The sequence below is a fragment of the Ailuropoda melanoleuca genome, chromosome 7, assembly GCF_002007445.2.
Source record: "Ailuropoda melanoleuca isolate Jingjing chromosome 7, ASM200744v2, whole genome shotgun sequence".
Lineage (NCBI taxonomy): Eukaryota > Metazoa > Chordata > Mammalia > Carnivora > Ursidae > Ailuropoda > Ailuropoda melanoleuca.
Window position 1 is genome coordinate 25,951,962 of NC_048224.1, and position 19,804 is coordinate 25,971,765.

Sequence of the window (19,804 nt, forward strand, 5' to 3'; positions counted from 1 at the left end):
CCCTCTCCATCGGTCAACATGCTAGTTGGTTCTGCAATGACTATACAGATACTCCTAACGCTATGAAGAATGTTTACTGGTTTTCAATTTTATGATCAACTTGGATAAGGCATGCAAGATCACCACTGTAGTTACAGGGGGTTTGAGAAAGACCTCTGTTTTGACAGAATCACGGACCAAATATGAAAATCATCAATAGTATAACATCCAGAGATAATGGCTTAAATACAACAAAAATAGGTTTCAAATGCAACGATGAATTCAAAAAAAAGGAAAAATTACCAAGGACCAAAACAAAGAGAAAACTGAAAACCAGGGTTGTTTTTGTTTTGTTTTTCTTATCTTGGGGAAGGACACAGAAGATATGGCCTTATCACTCACTGAGAGCCCTGCACAGAGCCCAAATTTCCAAAGTACTATACTTGCAATAAAAGGGAAGACTAGAGGGGCCCCTGGCTGGCTCAGTCGGTAGAGCATGCGACTCTTGATCTCAAGGTCATGCATTCGAGCCCCATGATGCGCATGGAACCTATTTAAAATTAAAAAGATAAATAAATAAAAAGGGAAAACTAGAAAAAGCTCACTGGCATGGAGAATCAGTAAGAAAACATCCACTCTGTCTGGACTGGGAACTGGAGAAGAGCTTTCTCCGCTGAGAATTCAAACCACAGGTTAGCTTAGCTCCTCACACCAAGTTTAGGGTTCAATTTTTTCATTGCCCACAGAGATTGCCTATGAACCGCTAAGCTCAGAAATATAGAAACTGGTTCAGAATTATGCTACCACAAGGACTCTTCACAGAGGTAAATGCACAGCAGAATCTGGAGGGATCCTCCCATTACCTTGGCCAGTGGTTCTTACATTTCTGCATGTGTCAGAACCACCAGGTTGTGGTTGAGCCCACTCCCCAGTCTTTATTGAGAAATTTTAGATTAGGGCCCAAGAATCCTCATTTCTAAATTGATCTTGGGTGATGCCTGCTACTGCTGGTCTGGGATTATACTCTGAGAACCACCAAACCAAGTTCAGGAACTCTCTTAGGAAAAGTCCCTAAGGATAAACTCGCCATAAAGGAGAAATTTACTTTTTCAGGACACCTGGGTGGCTCAGTCAGTTAAGCATCAACTTTTTTTTTTTTTTTTTTTAAAGAAAGGGAGAGAGAAGGAGGAGGGCAGAGGGAGAGAAAGAATCTTAAGCAAGTTGAACACTTTAACCAACTGAACCACCCAGGCACCCCAATGTCTGACTCTTGATTTTGGCTCAGGTCATGATCTCAGAGTCATGAGATCAAGCCCCACAAGGGGCTCTGTGCTGGGCGTGCAGCCTGCTTAAGATTCTTTCCTTCTTTCCCCACCCCACTCTCTCTCTCTCAAAAGAAAAAAATTTTTAAAAATTCCCAGACCTTCTCCACTTGCCTTAGCTATCTTTGACAAAAGATAAAATTTTTCATTTCACAATTAAGAAACAAATGTTAAATTTAAATGACCCAGAGAGAGAAAACACTGAATTTCATTCATTTTAAACAATAGATGTCAAAGTACTTAGAAAACTAAGACACTCCACATAAAGCAAGTTGGTAATGAAGAATAACCATCAAGATGGACCCAGTTGTTTTGTTTTGCAAAGGAAGGATATAAGCAGGGGAAAAGCAAGAAATTAACAATTTCATATTTTAATCACACAATATGGTTTATAAAATGATTTCTATACATTCTCTCATTTAATTCTCCACAACCTGAAGTTCTTCGTTTAAACTATTAAACTATATCCAGACTGTTGTGTTTCTATTGGTTAAGACGAACCAAAGACAACTGAATGATTACATTGCCCTTGAACAACACAATACATAGTCTTGTTTCACATAATTCACACTGGACTTCAATTTTCTAATGCATAGCTCTGATATTCCTCAGCTCAAAAGATTTCAGAATAAAATCTAAACTCATAACCAGACTAAGTACATTTTCCTGGGATGTTATCTTGTTCATATAGAGGGGAAAGAGGCTTTGAATATTGTATTTTCAAAAGCACACATTAAAAAAAAATCAGAAATTTGCTTTTTGATAGGATCCAAGTTTGTGTTTTTTCATGAAAGGCCAAAGAAAAGAATAGTTTTTTATGAGCAGTGAGTGCTTGGAAAGGGAGTCTAGTGGTATAGCACCGCAGTCCCATCATAATGAATAGAATACAACATTGTGTGAAAATATGATGTTACTATCACTGGTAGTCCAACTTCTAGGCCTCCCTTGGGAGGCCTACATGGGTAATTTTTTAATACATATTAATGTCCTATTTTTTCTCAAAAAAAAAAAAAATTTTTTTAGGTAGACTCCATGACCAGCGTGGAGCTCAATGCGGGACCCGAACTCACAACCCTGAGATCAAGACCTGAGCTGAGATCAAGAGTCGGATGCTTAACTGACTGAACCACCCAGGCATCCCTTTTTTAATTTTTAATTACACAAAACATCACTGGTTCACAAAAACTGATTTACCTTGATGCTGTAATTTGTTTCCAAATGGTATGTTAGTTCCACCAAAGCACTAGATTTTATGCATCATGAATCTGTAACTATAATAATTTTAATCTGTAAACACAAATCAATGGTTAAAATAAAAAAACTGAAGCATAAACATGAAACCAATGAAAACAGAGAAGATATTCAGAACAACCTGAAATCAGGAGATCCCTCTGAGATACCCACATGGAACTGTTCTGCAGACAACCTGAAATCAGGAGATCCCTCTGAGATACCCACATGGAACTGTTCTACCCACATGGAACTGTTCTGCTCAGAGACTAGAGATTTCAGTTTTTGGTATATAAATGGCAGGTTAATGAAGCTACATGCACGGACAAAATTTCCCCAAATAATTTATACAGAAAAAAGGAAGCCCAATACTGAACTCTTAAGAAATATTTTACGCCAAGTAGCTGATAAGAGGAAAGTGGAGTGTGGTGAAAGAAGCCAGTGGAATGGAGTTTCAAGGATACAACTGAGAGGTCACATAAGACGGGGACCGAAAAACATCCACTGTATTTAACAACAAACAGCTCAGTGACATGGAGCTACTTCTTTGTACTATGATTTAGTATCTATCATGGCATACTGCCCCTTACAACAATTTCCAAAAAAGGTTTTCCCCGTCTTTTCTCTCAAAAATCTTTTCTTATGAATTTAGAATAATTCTAAGTTTTCTAAAATCATAAAATTCTGGTATTTCGGCTGAAAGTTTTATTAAGTAACTTTGCTGGAGAAATTTTTTTCCCAATAGTCTTCTCTTTCAGAAACCTAGTCTATTTCTGTGTATAAATCAGGAAAATTTCAATTGCCTAATTAACTTTCATAAATTTACAAAATAAAGTATCACACAGTTATCATTAGGATACAGACACACACCCCTGAAATCAAGGGTTGTGCTAGACATGAAATCTAAGTTCCCCACAATGTACCTATTTTATGAAAGCACCCAATCACAAGGAATTGGCTGATAGTACAGAAACTGCTAATTTTAAAACTGTAAGGGGTAGATAGCAGAGACAAAGGGAATTTTTTTGGGAGACGAAATTGTACTAATATCTTGCTTGTGGCAGTGGATCCACATCTGTATGCATTTGTCAAAAGTCACAAACCTGTACTCCACAAGGGTGAATTTTACTGTATGTTAATTCTACTTTAAATTTCTAAAACAATTAAAGGGGTACTCTCATTCTAATGTTTATTATAGACTTATTTTTATAAAGATGCAAAGGTGCCTATACCTATACCTCTTCTGTGAAAAAATACAGAGAAATAAATACACAAATATCAACTGAGGGGCACCTGGGTGGCTCAGTGGGTTGAGCATCTGCCTTTGGCTCAGGTCATGATCCCAGGGTGCTGGGATGGAGCTCCACATGGGGCTCCCTGCTCAGCAGGGAGTCTCTTTCTCCCACTCCCCTGCCCCCCATTCGTGCTCACTCTCAATCTCTCTCAAATGAATAAAATCTTTGAAAAAAAAAAATCAACTGATGTCAACCAGAAAAACGCATACAAGAATATTTGTGGCAACACTGCGTGCAGTAACAGTAAAAAACTGGAAACTACTGGAAATGTCCATCGAAAAGAGCATGCAAATTTTGAATAACATATTCATGTCAGCATATTCGTATAAAATGAAATACTAGAAGGAAAATGAATCAACTACATGGCCACATGCATCAACATGAATGACTCTCAAAAATGACAAAAATACAAAGTATGATACCATTTATGTTAAGTTCAGAAACTAAACAGTATAGTATTGAGGGATATTCATGTGGTAAAACCACTTAGAGAAGCAAAGTGTTATTAAACACAAAATTCAGAGTTTTACCCAAGGCACAGGTATGGGACAGCAGGTAGATATAATATGGAAGGTCATATGAATACTTCTAAAGTATTGGTAATGGCTGACTTCTTAAGATGGTGTTTTTTTAAATTATACATGTGTCTGCTTTATAACTTTCATATATGAAATATTTCGTAATTTTTTTTTTTTTTTTAAAGATTTTTTAATTTCTTTATTCGACAGAGATAGAGACAGCCAGCGAGAGAGGGAACACAAGCAGGGGGAGTGGGAGAGGAAGAAGCAGGCTCCTAGCGGAGGAGCCTGACGTGGGGCTCGATCCCATAACGCCGGGATCACGCCCTGAGCCGAAGGCAGACGCTTAACCGCTGTGCCACCCAGGCGCCCCTCGTAATTTTTAAAAATTAAAAGCATGCAGATTTTGAACAATTTTGACTAAGAGTAATATAAAACAAGTACAAAGGTCTTTAATACACAAGAACAGTGACAAAATCGATAAAGTGGAGATAGATGACAAATAAAGCTAAAAAACAGATAAGATTTTTGTTCAAAGATGACTGGTGGTTGGAAACAAGGATCCAGGAGAATATCAAAAACTTTCTTTCTCCTCTATGACCATCCCACTTACTAGCAAACACTCAATTCCCACGCTTGGAAGTCGGCGGGGGTGGGGGGGTCAACAATTTTTTTACTCCTACACAAGACTGCAGGGAAAATGATATCCTCTGAAAAGAGCCTAGTTTCAGCTAAGATAAGGGAATAAAGAGGATGCTTTAAGAAAAAAAAAATGCAAGAGGTAGGTGAGTCTGTTTAAAATGGAGTATTCCAAAGGGAAGGGAAAGTAGAAAAAGCTGGCAGGGCAGGAACTTGGGGTAGAGCCAAGAAATGAAAACACAACACATTAAAAGAATAACTCCGAGGATAAGAAATGGGTAGATTTCTCCCTTTCATGTGGCAATTAAGTTTTCTAAGGATGAGAGAAGCATAACTGGAACAAGAAATCATACCCAATTGTAGAATCAGAATTAGTTGAAGGTATGTGACGGTATCTCAAAGGGCATGTGAGAAGGATTTACTTTGCTTCATGTGCAACAGTGGTAGGCAAGGAAGTGGGCAGAGAAAACTCTCCAGTCTTCCCTGGGAGTCAAGTACACTGACGGCCTTGTTTTAAAGTTAGAAAAAAGTAAAATTGAAGTTTAGGGCTATAAATAAAAATTTAACAGTAATACCTTTTACCTTTCTGCAACACTCAAATGGAAGTGGCTCTAACTTTTTGTTTTTAAAACATATGTTTAAATCTATTCCATTTTCCAGCAACTCCTTGAGTTTAAAGTTTGTATTGAGTTAATGCCTGAAGACTCAAAAGAGGTATGGAAAACAAAGATTCATCAAGTAACTGTTTATGGTGGCAGTAGTGAAAGTAGTTAGGTCAATTTCTTCCTTAGCTACACTGGTTTACTACTAAATATCAAGCTATCACAGACCAATGCTGTATCAAAAATGGTAGTCAATACTCCATTTAATTCAATACAGACAGTTATGTCTCTTAATATATACTGTACTATTTACAGAAATACCTGTTATCTAAAGGTGGTATGCTATAATAGACAAGAAATAGCAAAAGGTAAATTTCAGTCTCTGCTCTGCCAATAACTAACTATGTAACTGGGCATCTGAGAGAGTTTTTCTGAGCCTATTTCTTCATCCAGAAAACCATCCATGACTGGTTTATTATTAGGAGGGTTAAAAACAAAGGAGACAATACATGCAAAGGGGAGCACCTGGAACAAATTCCAACAAGGAATATCGTACTGAAGATCTCTGGATCACCTACAAAGCTATTCTTAGAAATTTAACATCTCCGATTTAATGTATCACAAGCATTTCTCTTTCAGAACTAGTCCCAAGCCCCCACCTACCACTCCCACACAAACAGAAAATAAGCCAGTTCTATCCCAAAGTCCAAGCTTTGATTAGCAACTCTCACTACCTCAGATTTATATACACATATACAAATACATGCCTTGGCCCACAACCCTAATATCCAGAAGCATTGTATAACTAGTTTCCTCTTGATAATACTAATACTTTCATTACTAAAACATGCTTCTCCAGGAGTAATGGATTAGAAATTGAGTTGCCAGTAATTTATGTGAGCACATCCTAGCAATCCTATCAACTAATGATAGTCCCTGCCATAATTTATTTTCATTTTATATATAACAAAAATTTTAATCACATTTTACCTACAGCTATCAAAAGTGGGATAGAAGGCAAGTTACTGTGTTTTCTTTTTGAAATATACATCACTATCAAACTCTGGGCATGAAGCAAGTAAGCAGTGATGGCTTTAAAAAATATCTTGCATGTTTTCGTTTTTCCATCCCTACACAACTTCATATATCTGTAATATCTTCTATTTTCCTATAGAACTTGGCCTATTAGGACAAGTGATTAAGACCAAAAGATCAAAAAACAAGAATATTAAGTGGTCAAATAATAAACAGCAGCTCAAGAGAAGACAAACATTCTTCAGAAAAGCTGGCTAAAAAGTTACGTTGAAGAAGTCCTCTAAGAAGAATACTTATCCCCACATACAACAGAAAATAAGAAGATATTGAGAATTCTGTTTTAAGCCTTCCTAGAAACAACCTAAAATGTATCTGTGACTTTCAGCCCTACGTAGGGAAAGGGTAAATATATAAGAACCTGGAAGAAAGCTTTGAAGTGAGCATCCTCTTGAACGGTAGTATTCTGATCACTTGGGAGGAGAGGGAACAGGCTCTGAAGTCTCACCCTTTCACAAATCACCTTGTTAGGATGGCCAGGTAGAGGTGCTGAATTGGCCCCGGGAGATATCTGGGAAAAAGAGGGAGAAGAAAAGGATAGTTCATGGCTAGCCGCACCAATGTGGAGAATCATGTCTATGAAGGACAGTCTGGATTTTCTAGGTATTTGTGTTAGCAGAGACTGGAAAGAAATTAAAAATTAATCTTAAACATCAAAACAAATATAAGGATGGCAAAGGTTGCCTCTGGCAACAGATCTCTCTTACAAAAACTTTTTAAAAGACAAAACAGCACTGCTCAAAAATGCAAGGTCCTTCCTATGATTCCCATAAAATACCTGATATCTTTTCTGTTGGTATTAATTCTAAAATCCTCAAGGATAGGTAAGACTTCATGTTAAGAAAACCTGAGGTAAAATCATGCATCAAGTACAGAAAGATTACTGTCCATCTTGATTAAGATTAATATTTTTTCCTTGTTTTTTAATTAACCCTCTGTACAATCATACAAAGACGACGAGATTTCAGAACATTTGTAGCAAACCTTCTATAATGACCATAGGTATAAAAAAGAAGAGTTTATGGACATCTCAGCTCTATTCAACACAAACCTAGTGACCTTAAGAATAAAGAATAAGATCATAAGCCCCAAAGCAAATGACTCCGTGTTTCAAATGCTTGACTTAATTGTAGGTTAATCCCCTTAAACCTGCATTTTTTTTAAGGTTTGTTTATGTATGTATGTATGTATGTATGTATTTATTTATTTATTTGACAGAGACAGCCAGCGAGAGAGGGAACACAAGCAGGGAGTGGGAGAGGAAGAAGCAGGCTCCCAGTGGAGGAGCCTGATGTGGGGCTCGATCCCAGAACGCTGGGATCACACCCTGAGCCGAAGGCAGACGCTTAACGACTGCGTGACCCAGGCACCCCAAATCTGCAGCATTTTTAATCATGGACATCATGAGCATCACTTGTACCACTGTGCTGTGGAGTGAACTACTCTTGGGAGTTACGGTTTGTAAACGTGCTTACCCCTACACTGAAGACCATGTGCTTTAAACCACATGTCTGGTTGTCAGTTTCACTATCTCATTCATTCCCTTCACCTATAAATGTCTATTCTGTGAAAGGCACTAAACCAAGATAGGCATGGTTTCCTTCAAGAAGTACATGCTATGAAAAAGATACAAAAGCAAATCACTATACAATATACAGAGTATCATCTTTCTATGATAATGCTAGGCACTAGATGCTATGGAGAGGTAACTGGCAAAAGAGCAGTAGTCAAGAAACTGCAACATATTCAGTTTGGCTATCCAGTACAGAAGTAACCAGAGAGGAAGGCAGACAGATCATGAAGAGGCATGTTAATTATATTAATACTTCTATAATTACCATCCTTAGCCCCTTTATAAATTGTTTCTGGTTTGCTATGAGCCTAGTAAACAGATAACCAGGCCTGCTGGTAAGACTAAAATTATTTCCAAACACCTTCCTAGGAGTAAAAGCAAATCACTTGAGGGCAGTAACTTTAGAATTCTTACTACCGCTACACAAAATATCTTCAACATGAGCTAAAGCTTATCTCTGCACTAAAAACATGAATGTGCTAATATTCTTTACCACTATGACAGAGTATGAAACGCAGAATCAAGGAATATTTACTGACTGCCTCAGAGTTGTTAGAAAAGGACAAAACATGGATCCTACCCCCAAAGAGCTTATTCCAGTTTACAAAAAAAAACCCAAAATCCAAAGCAGCCAATTATAGGATGTTTTAAATGCCTGAATACAGGCAAAAATTAGAATAGAGGTAGGAGCCTTGAGTTTATCTGAAGACATGTAAAAATATTTCATAGGAACAAGTGTATTTCACATTCCTGACTCCTCACTCAATCTGAGTTCTTTTACCGCTTTAAAGCAATTCTCTTCTCTTAAAAGTCTGTTCCTTTATGTAAGTTTCATATTCTTTTTGTAATCTTAAACTTATAATTTGCAAGTTACCTTTGAAGAATGTTTTAAAAAGCTCACCTGTCTTCAACTATCATACCTGAAGCAGTCTGCCTGAGCAGCACTCTTATAAACTGCTAGTACAAGTGGCTAGCTTGGCAAATAGATCAGGGAGTCAGGTTTCCTCTCCTTAATTCATTGTTCCTTTGAAAACTTAAGATTTCAGTCATATATAAGAAAACAAAAACAAAACTCTGGCAAACCCTGGCCCTTGTGCTCATAAGTTAATAATTTCCAAGCATATTCCTCTCTTACCCACAACAATTTCCTTCGGTCAAAAGCTCCATTTATCTATAAAAAGGGAGGACAAAAAATACCATGGAGAAAAGCTATATTCAGGTGCTATAGTTAATACAGATCCAAGACAAAATGATAGATAGACTTGAAACCAGGTGTACCCACTAGATAAAATCACATATAATCATTTTGTGTGTCCATGTCAGGCAGAATTCTAAGGCGGCCTCCAAGATTCCCACCTCTAGTACACATTTCCTGTATAATCCATCCCTCCATGGTGTGTAGGCAGGACTTATAAATACAGTGGATTTCATTTCCATGGTTAGGTTAAATTATATAACCTAATTATATGAACCCATTCACAGAAGTGAAGGAATTTAAGTGTAATTAAGATCTCAAGTTAGTTGATTTTAAGTTAATCAAGGTAAGCCCGACTTAGAGAAAGCTCTTAAAAGAGGAACTGACCCTTCCTGAAGAGATTCTCCTGTCAACCCTGTAGGCAACCACTATGTTGCCAGAAGGCATATGAACGGGGCCATGTGGCAGAGACATGAGGGCACCCTCTAGGAGCTAAGAGGGTCACCAGTTGACAGCTAGCAAGAAAACTGGGGGATTCAGTCCTACAATTACAGGAACCATATTGAATCAACCACCAGTGAGCTTGGAAGAGGACATCAAACCTCTCATGACATCACAGCACCAGACAGGTAAATCCCTAACAGAGGGCCCTGCAGCTAATCCACATCAAAATTCCTGATTCATGTAAACTGTGAGATAATAGATTCATGTTTTAAGCTACTCAATGTGTGGTACTTTGTTAACACAACAGAAAACTAACATGATGTATACATATCGAATAGAACAGAAATTGCTGTACCACACCTGAAGTAAGTTTCCTCTCCAGAATTTTAGCTGTATTAATATGACGAAAGATATAAATTAAGACATTTTTACCTAAGCAACATAGCAGATTTTTAAATCTGGTAACTTCATGCTGGAAACTGAACTGGCTCTTTGATCTTTACACACTGCAAGTCAGAGTTAACGGACTTGTTAAAGCCACGTATCTTATGAATGCCAGAGCCATAATTTGAAGGTAAGTCTATCTGGCTCTAAAATTCATGCTCAACCCACTAAAACACTTTTAAGAATTTTAAAAGTAACAGTCTTGGGGCGCCTGGCTGGTTCAGTTAGAAGAGCATGTGACTCTTGATTTCGGGGTTGTAAGTTCGAGCCTCATGCTGGGTGTAGAGATTATTTAAATAAATAAAACTTATTAAAAAACACATTCTTTTTCGTAATCTAACTGGATTACAAAAAAACTATTCCACAAAGTCTATTTAAAGCTATTTTAAGTATTCAAAAAATGTTTCCTTGTAAATTATTTCTGACATAACTTTCCACTACTTCCCTCAATCGTCCTCAATTAAAATTACTTATGGTATACCATATCTGGAAACTGATACAACTGCATTCTTCTCTAACCTGGCAACTGCTGAACATTACAAAGATACAGTAACTTCAGTCTTCACTCAGGATGCAACCTATGTTTAAGAAGTCCTGCCGAGAAAACATCCCTGAGACCTGATTAATCTGCAACTCCCGACGCTTCTCATTTTTAACGTTTATTTACATATAACGATATGACTAATTCACCTAGCATAACTGAGAAAAGCACCTGTTTCACATAACTAAAGTTACAGAAAACACTTTAGCCTTTTAAGCACCAATACAGTACTATTTTAGGCAATCTTTTGTTTAATGCGGCCTGTCCCTGTATGGTAAACCATAATATAACCAACAATTTAACCTTTGTCTTGAAGAGTCTAATTATTATCAGTCATGGTGCTAAAAATAACATAGGACTTAGGTCCAGATATTGTCCCAGAACTTGCTTCCTCCAAAATCACTTTTGATGACAGCTTTCTTCTTCATTCATTTACATTTTTCTCATAAAGTTGAGGTAGAGGATTTGCAGGTACATGACATGACGTGTAGGCCAGCATTAAAATAATCTACTTTCTTCAAAATAAATTGCTATAAGGCCAAATAGTCTTCTCCAAAACAACCATATTACTCTCCAGAAAAAAAACAAAACAAAACAAAACATTGTTCATTGCTACTAGCAGCATACCAACTGGTCAAAAGCACTCAAATCATAGCCTATTAGAAGGGGGGGGGAAAACAAACCAAACCAAACCAAAATAAAAGATGAAGAGTCAGATGCTTAGTGTTGACTCCTCCAAGTCTTCCTCTAGATTCAAGTCTGGGTACCTAAAAAACGAAAAGGTCAAATCCAAATTATCTAAAAATCCACATATTCTCACTGCTTCCATGATGGCAAATGTTAGTCTCCTGGAAAGTAATCAAGTAGATTTTATTAACTTTTTGAACAGTCTGAATCAGTAACCTTTCATCTGATAAATTCTCAGATTATACTCCAATATGGGAATATTCCAAAATAAGGGAAAAGCCACGTGCACAAATATGTTCATCATAGTACAGTAATAGCAATAATTTAAAAAGGGAACTAGAAGTGATCTAAATGTTTAACCAATAAATATTTGCTAAGTAAAATAATGGTAACATGCTTGGTGGACTATCATGCAGCCTTAAACTCAAAAACTGGTACTACCTACTGAGGGAGGATCACTGCTGCTCAGCACTGGGACAATCATTTTCTAACACATACTAGTATTTCCATTCTTGAGTTAAGGCAAACAACAAACTGGGTTCATGTCTTTCTGGGAGCAACATAACGAGGTTTGGTGAAAATAGCTGAAAGGCTTCACCATCCTTTCCCTAACCCCACAATCCCATAAATTAATCAGAAGGGGTATGTGTGTACGTGCAACTCAAGAGGTCTCTACCATAACATCTTCTGAGAAGATAGACATAAAGGTTAGAAAAAATAAGAGTTACAAATTATTTTAATTAAAGTTTTTTTCTTTCCATTCCACATCCAGATATGCCTGCACAAGGATTATTCTCCCAGCAAGGAAGTACATCAAAAATAATTTTATTTAGGCTGGTAACCACTTAGCACAATGCTCTAAAGTATCTCTTCAAGGTTTATCTCTAAGAATTACACAGATTTGGCAAGTATCTAGACCATGACCAGTCCAAATCAATCTGAAAAATTTATATACAAAAATATTTATGTATTTGAAAATATAAAGTGTGACTAAGCTCTTTACGATTCTTATTAAATTAAATTCATAATTGATTCAAATATTTATTACATGTCTACTATGTGCTAAATGCTATGAATACATGGGAAAAAAGGAATTATTCTTGCCCTCAGAGACTCAAGTCTAATGAGGGGCAATTCAACAAGAACTATGAGGAATAAAGCCCTCTAACATAGAGGGAAGGTAAGGTGTTGAAATCCTTAAGAAAGGAACATGAAAAGATGTAAGAGTTGGAGGAGAAATGAGACTGTGTAGATGGCCCCTCATCCTCTATTTGCTCAAATTTCTCACTTGTTAATTTATTATACAGAATTAAAGCATTTGCTTCATCTCCTCCACAAAGGCAGTTACTTCAAGAATTTAATATTTGCTGAATGAATGAACTAGACCAAAACTACATTCAAATGTGCGTTTACAATCTGTATACTCTCTCCAGAGAAAAATAAAGCAAGCTATGAGTTAACCAAAGCAGAAAAGTGAAAACACAGGCCTGATATATGTGGTTAATAGGAAAATAACCAAAAACCTAGTAAGCAGACCCAGACACTACATAAAAACCAGCAAAGTGAATTAAAAAATGAAGGTGCCCTAAACAAAACCGGGGCAGCACAGAGAGAAACAGATGGACTACACCAGAAAACAATGACAATCTTGACCAGTAATCTTTCCATAGAGATCATTTTAGATTTTTATTCAAGGATTTCTCATCCATACTTCCCACTGACACCCTTGAAAAAAAGTAAAAATGAGCACAAATAAAGAGTCTGGCAATGTAACTAAAAAGTTCATCCAAAGCTGTTGGCAGAGAGACAATAGATCTACACATTATGATGCTAACAGATTAAATTATATCTAACTATGCCATCGTATGTCCATCCTCCCTCAAAAGTCAGGTTCTCAACATTTACTCAGATTAATACTTGCAAACTTAGTTCAGCTATAAAAACAGGACGGGTACATAAACCTCAACAAGTACAGAAACAAACTACCTTCCAGAATCAGAAAAGATATCAGAGGTGGAGGGACCACAGACATCATTTAAATCCAACTTTCATATTTTGCAGATGAGACCCTGTGGCCCATATGGCCAGTTTGTGGCAAAATTTATTTAACTATAGCCTTTAAAGTCTACCAAATCTCTTAAGAGATAAGTCTCACAAAAAATTATAGAAATCAACTTAAAATTGAACTCCTGTAATGAACAGATTTAAGGTTTAATATGTTTTCAAAAAGAAATATTATTCCAATTAAGTTTACAAGCTAGCAAGAACTGGAGAAAGAAGTATGTGAAGAGAGACAATTCTCATTTAAAATTCCAGTTAGTAATTTCATCTTCTGATTGCACGTATGTCCCAACTTCACTACAACTGATCTAACATCTATCTATATTTGGTCTTGTATTTTTACTTTTAAAGAAGTCTTATTTCTTCCTTTCCCATATGTTGTCCGAAGACAGTTAAAATTTTACTTTGACCCCAACTGTCGTTAGATTTTTATTAAGTTTTGATTTCACAAAAACTGTGCGAATGGATTTTTAATTTGAGCCTAGTGTTAACAGGGCTGCTTGCTACTGAAAGGAACTGAATTAAATGTATTAACAATAGCACCTGTAACCGAGGCCAAACACGATCCCAAAGGCTTGCGATTCTAAAGTAACAAACCGATTGTGTACGAGTTGCATACACTTAAATTTTCAAAGTTAAGTGCGCCACGTAAGAGAAGGCAATTAACATGATGCCAGCAATGACCTACGTTAAGTATTAATTTCTATTTATGGTGGAAGAATTAGCATACCCAACTTTCGTAGCACGAAGAAAAAACTATGTCTCTTACAGGTCCCTACACACGGATACAAAAACTTTGTTTTCTTTAGCTCTCAATAATTTGAAAAATTCCTGGTTCAAAACCAACCTCTCTCATTCTTCAGCTCTGAAAAGAACTTCCATCCCCTGAGAACAAAACGCAGCCTGTCTAGAAACCCGCAGAGCAGAAAGACGCAAAAGGACCCTTCCGAACGGGTTCCGCGTTCTCCTGGGTGACATCATTTCACCTGCGCCTCGGCAAAACGGGAGGGACCGCGAGAGAGAGGCCATCTGCCAGCGGCCGCGGGCCGGGGCTCCCGCGGGCTGCACTGCACCCACACCTCCACGCCACCGCCACGGGAACAAAGAGCGCCCGACTGCCGGGACGCGCCCCGCCAAGCACCGGGCAACCACACCTCCTCCTGGTTGCCGGGAATGGCCCCGCAGGCTCCCAACGGCCTGCGGCTCGGCTCGGCTCGGTTCGGCTCGGCCCGTCCCGCCCTCAAGCGGGAACCAACGGCCGCAGCGGCCAGTACCTGCGAGAGGAGGCTCCGCCCTGCGGGGCTGCTCCCGCGGCTCGTTGCTGGGCCGCCGCCTCCTATTGTGACCGCTCCCCCAGCCAGCGGCCAGCTCGCCAGCTCCGCCGTCCCCGGGCCTCCTCACCCCCGGAACCCGGGCTCCGACCGAGGCGCTGTCACGGCGCTTCCTTCCTCCCGGCACCATCACACGGGCCGCGCTAGGAAACAGCTGCACGCTCAGAGCTTAGAGTCGGCTAACGTCTCGGGGGCTCCATCCTCTCAGCCCCCGGGGCCTAAATGCCGGGGCCGCGGCACCGTACCGCTCCGCCGCACCCCGCCTCGGTGCTCGCGAACACGGCGGGCCGCGCCGGCGCACTACCCTCCGCTGCGCGCGCAGGCGACGCCCCTCGCCGCCAGGCCGCAAGATGCGCGAGCACGCGGCACTCCCACTTCAAGGTTCGAGGTCGCCGCCCGCCTCTCCACCTCGTCCCCCACACAGGAACAAACCTAGCGAGCACAAAGCGCGAGACCACCAGACGCTCCGCCCCTTTCCCCCCTGGCTCAGCTCCGCGCGCTGAGCCCCCTTTGTTTCCACCCCGCGGGGGAGGGGGCGGGGCGGCGCGGCGCGCGTCCGGGCGCGCGACTGGGACTAGTTCCGGCAACAGAGTCCGTGGCACAGCGCCGCTGCGCAGCCCCGCCCCGGCCCGCCTCTCTACCCGTAAGGCCCCAGCTACTGAACGGGACCCTGGGGCCGGCAGTGTCTCCCAATTCGTATACATTTTCTCTCCCTAAAGTATGGCTTCTGGGCCATGCCTCCCTCCTCCAAAACTCGGCAATCAAACTAACTAACCTCACTCAATTCACAATATAATATGTATTCATGTGGACTCATAGGTGGAATTTTTATTGATGCAGAAGGAGGTGATTAGTCAAAGGTGTCTCACAAAGAAGCAAGCAGGCTGGAACCCAACGTGTCCAACACTAAGGCTTAATTAAACCTGACCGTTATTCAGACCGCGCTAAGGATGGGAAATGAGATGGGTACAAAGACCGCAGATGGCATGCTGCCTGTTCTGATCACGTTCGAGAGCTAAAAGGGAAGACAGACCATAAAAGCACAATAAATGCAACGAAAAGACAGCTAAGTGGTATCTGAGGAAAGGTGGGCCATCAAGGGGGCATTATGCAAGAAGTGGACTTTATGCAGATAGGAAACTGGTTGCTGCCATCAAGAATGGTAATCAGTTGCTGGGGCGCCTGAGTGGCGCAGTCGTTGAGCGTCTGCCTTCAGCTCAGGGCGTGATCCCGGCGTTCCGGGATCGAGTCCCACATCGGGGCTCCTCCGCTGGGAGCCTGCTTCTTCCTCTCCCACTCCCGTGCTGTGTTCCCTCTCTCGCTGGCTGTCTCTCTGTCACATAAATAAATAAAATCTTTAAAAAAAAATGGTAATCATATCTTAGGGTAGTCCAATCAGCAAAAAATTCAGGTTCTAGTTCTGGCATTATTTAAACCAGTCTCATTCCTGCTCTGGGCCTAGCTGCCTAGTGGAAAATTAAGGAATCAGAGTAAACTGATGTTCAAGGATCTTCTAAAAACGTATGAATTGACACTATATGGTAATTATTTGTGTGCATTTGTCTCCTGTATCAGACAGAGGACTGGCTCTCTGTTTTGGCCCTGTAACCCCAAGGTCCAAACCTACAGCCTGAAACACAACAGCAAGTGCTTAGCAACTCTGAATCGAAGTTCCAGCAATAAATCACAAGCTTTACAATTCCTGGACAAAGAGAAGCTAAAATGATATAACCGGCGCTGATTCGATAAACACCCCCAGCCCCAAACCTCCATTATGTAGTCCTTTTATCTAGCTGAATCTTCCTCCTAAAATGCTTTGTCTTCCACAGCAGCCAGTTTGTAGATGATTACATCCAAACTGTAAAGTGTTTTTTTTTTCATTTCATGATAGTCATAAATCCCAACCACACTTTTAGATGCAACCAACGCAATCGGTTTCTAACTTGAGTCCCTTATAATTCATCTACTGCTGTAGATTCACTTAGCTTCCAGCAGAACCTCAGCTGCACAAGCTTCCTTACATAATCCAGACCACTCTGAAGCCACTTTTCTTGTATACTTGGATATTAGCTATGTGATGAGAGGAGGAAAGGAAGAAAAAAACTGGGAAAGGGAAGGGAAATAACCATTTGAGAGCTCTCTAATCAAAAGAGCCAGATTCATCAAGTGCTGAATCTCAGCAGCAAAAATCTATTACAATCCTTCAGGGTTTCCATCCCTTAAGCTTAATGTGAATCCCCTTGGGCCTCAGTCAATCCTCTGTGAGGCAAACTCCATGAAAAACCTTCTCAAATGGTTAAGATCTTAGCTACCTGGGCTCTTAGGGCTTAACCCGTTAAGTCCGCCTAGATGTAAACAATAATCCCATAACTCAAGGTTGGATAGTATGAAATCTGTGCTGCAATTTCTTCTCTAATTGATTTTCTTCACCAGAAAATCTAGTATTTTGCTAATAAACACCCAACCAGTGAGATAGGCTTTAGCTGGGCCACTTTTGACAACCCAATGTGGCAAGTGGTAAATTATAACAGAATAGTTGCTCAACCTCAGTACGCCTAAAATTTTATTTGGTGTCTGTTCAAAAAGGTGCAAAGCCTTCCTGGAGTGGTGTCCAATAAAACTTTCTGTGATAGAAATGGTCAATATCCGCATCATCCAAAAGGCGGCCACATGTGGCTACTGAGCGCTCAAAATGAGGCTAGGGCATCTAATGAATTGACCAGGATCAATTTAAATACCCACATATGGTTAGGGATAGCACAACACTTGTAGGCAAAGTAACTGACTATAGCAAGAGCTTTTTGAGACTTCTGACTCCAAGACTGCTCTTTAAAATCAATTTTCACAATAGAAGTAAAAACTGAATGACTACTAAAAACTTCTTCCTGAGGTACCCAAGTAATTTAAGTCCCCTCACTTCTAAAATAAAAATATACCAATCACTGCTTATCAAATAGGAAAATATTAAAACTCTTTCAAATATGTCTGGTCACTGGGATTATCTACTGTGGTGACCTACCATTCTAATACATGGGAATAACAGCTGAGGTTTTGATTGGGCTGAACTGGATCTGGGATGAATCTTTACAATACTGATCTTCAATCTATGAGCAAGACGTATCCTTCTATTTACCTGAGTCATCAACTTTTTTTCAATATTGCTTTATATTTTCTATACAAGTCTTACATATTTTTGTTCTTTGGTTTATTCCAGATTTTATATACAATTACTAATTCTAAAAATAGATATCATTATATACATGTATATTATATAATTATATAGCTATAATTATATAATTATTAATTCTAATAGTTTATCTTTTTAAATTTTCTGTATATATAATCCTGTTGGCAGATAATAATGACCTTTCAATTTCTTTCTTTCCAACACATTTTTCCTTTTTTTTGTCTTGTCTTACTGCATTGGCTAGGACTTCTAGCACAATGCTAAACAGAAACAATGAGAATGTGCACTTTTGTCTTATTCCCAAACTGGAAAACTCCCAACATTTCACCATTAAGTATGGTGTTTCCAATAGGTTTTTTGCAGATCCCTTTAGCAATTGGGAGATTTCTCTTTCACTTCTAAATTATTAAAAGTTTATCATAAAGGGATGTTTAATTTTATCAAATTTTCCTGCATCTATTAGATAATCATAAAATATTTCTGTTAATATGTGAGTTACATTGACTGGTTTTGGATGTTAAACCAATTTTGCATTCCTAATAAAATCCTGTTTTATCACCCTTATTATATATTGTTGGATTTGGTTTGCTAACATGTTGGTTAGGATTTTTACATCTGTGTTCTTAAATGAGAATAGCTGTTATTTTCCATTTTTTGTAATGTCTTTGTGAAGTTTTATTACAAAGATTATGCTAGCCTTAGAAATGAATCAGGGAGTGTTCTCTCTTTTTCTACTCTCTAGAATAGTTTCTATAAGAATGGTATTATGCCTTCTTTAAACATTTGGCAGAATTTGCTGGTTAGCCAACAGAACTTAGAATTAAATTTCTTTCCCTTATTTTTCAAAGATTTTATTTTTAAGTAATCGCTATACCCAATGTGGGGCTCAAACTCACAACCCCGAGATCAAGAGTCTCATGCTCCACCGACTGAGCCAGCCAAGTGCCCCTGTCTCTTCCTTATTTTTAACAAAGGGAAAACAGCTATAATGTTAGGATAAACTTAAGGAAGATCTCATAATGAAACTCACAATCTGCTTCTAGAAAACTAACTTCCAATCTTGTGAATTTGAATAGTTCTATGGCCGGAAATACATTTTTGAGCACACTGCATGAACAATAACCACAAATAAATTTTACATAAGTGATAAATAGTCTGCCTAACAGTAAATATAAAATTTGGTTTGGTGCTCAATTTTGTATTTCTAAGACATCACAGACTCTAAACATAATGACTATCTGAAGGACCTCTATATAAACGAGGTGACTGAGGCTATAGGCTTTCTTGTTTCTTTACACACACCTATCACAATTCCTTACAGTATTTACTTAATGTCTGTTTCCCCCATTAAACTGTAAGCCCCTCAAGAGCAGGTCCCATCTCTCCTTTGTTATCATGTATGAGAAGAATGCTGGCCGGTAGAGAATACACAAAAAAGGGAAGGGGCCGCATGTCTTATTTTAAAATGCTGAAACACATAATTGAAGAGCTGCAGATAAAGAATCACTTGTTCAGATGCTGAAGAACCACGCACATAGAGGAAAAATATCAGAGGGGAAAAAAATGCTATACGCTTTTGTGGCCTGTCAAAAAAGGTGTTGGGTAAAGAATGATCCTCCTGCTGGGAGTTCGTGACCTTTATAATGAAGAGGCAGTTTCCCACT

At 39.0% G+C, this 19,804-nt stretch overlaps 1 protein-coding gene across 13 annotated transcripts in view; it reads right to left on the minus strand.

Annotated features, from left to right (window-relative positions):
- RNF38 (ring finger protein 38) overlaps positions 1-19,804 on the minus strand; it is a 66,817-nt gene that overhangs the window by 35,418 nt on the left and 11,595 nt on the right. The window contains exons 1-3 of one of the 13 annotated variants that reach the window (XM_034664123.1): positions 14,897-15,340; positions 7,141-7,188; positions 2,496-2,588 (exon numbers count right to left, since the gene is read on the minus strand). The exons of 1 other annotated variant lie outside the window; for it this stretch is intronic. Coding sequence is in view for 1 of the 12 variants with exons in the window: in XM_019799337.2 (XP_019654896.1) it covers positions 7,039-7,188; positions 14,470-14,478 (159 nt within the window). In the remaining 11 variants the exon portion in view is untranslated. Of the gene's footprint in view, positions 1-2,495; positions 2,589-7,038; positions 7,189-14,469; positions 14,488-14,896; positions 15,341-15,385; positions 15,468-19,804 lie in introns of those variants that run through there. 11 more of the 13 variants (XM_034664122.1, XM_034664121.1, XM_034664120.1 and 8 more) reach the window with 11 other exon arrangements.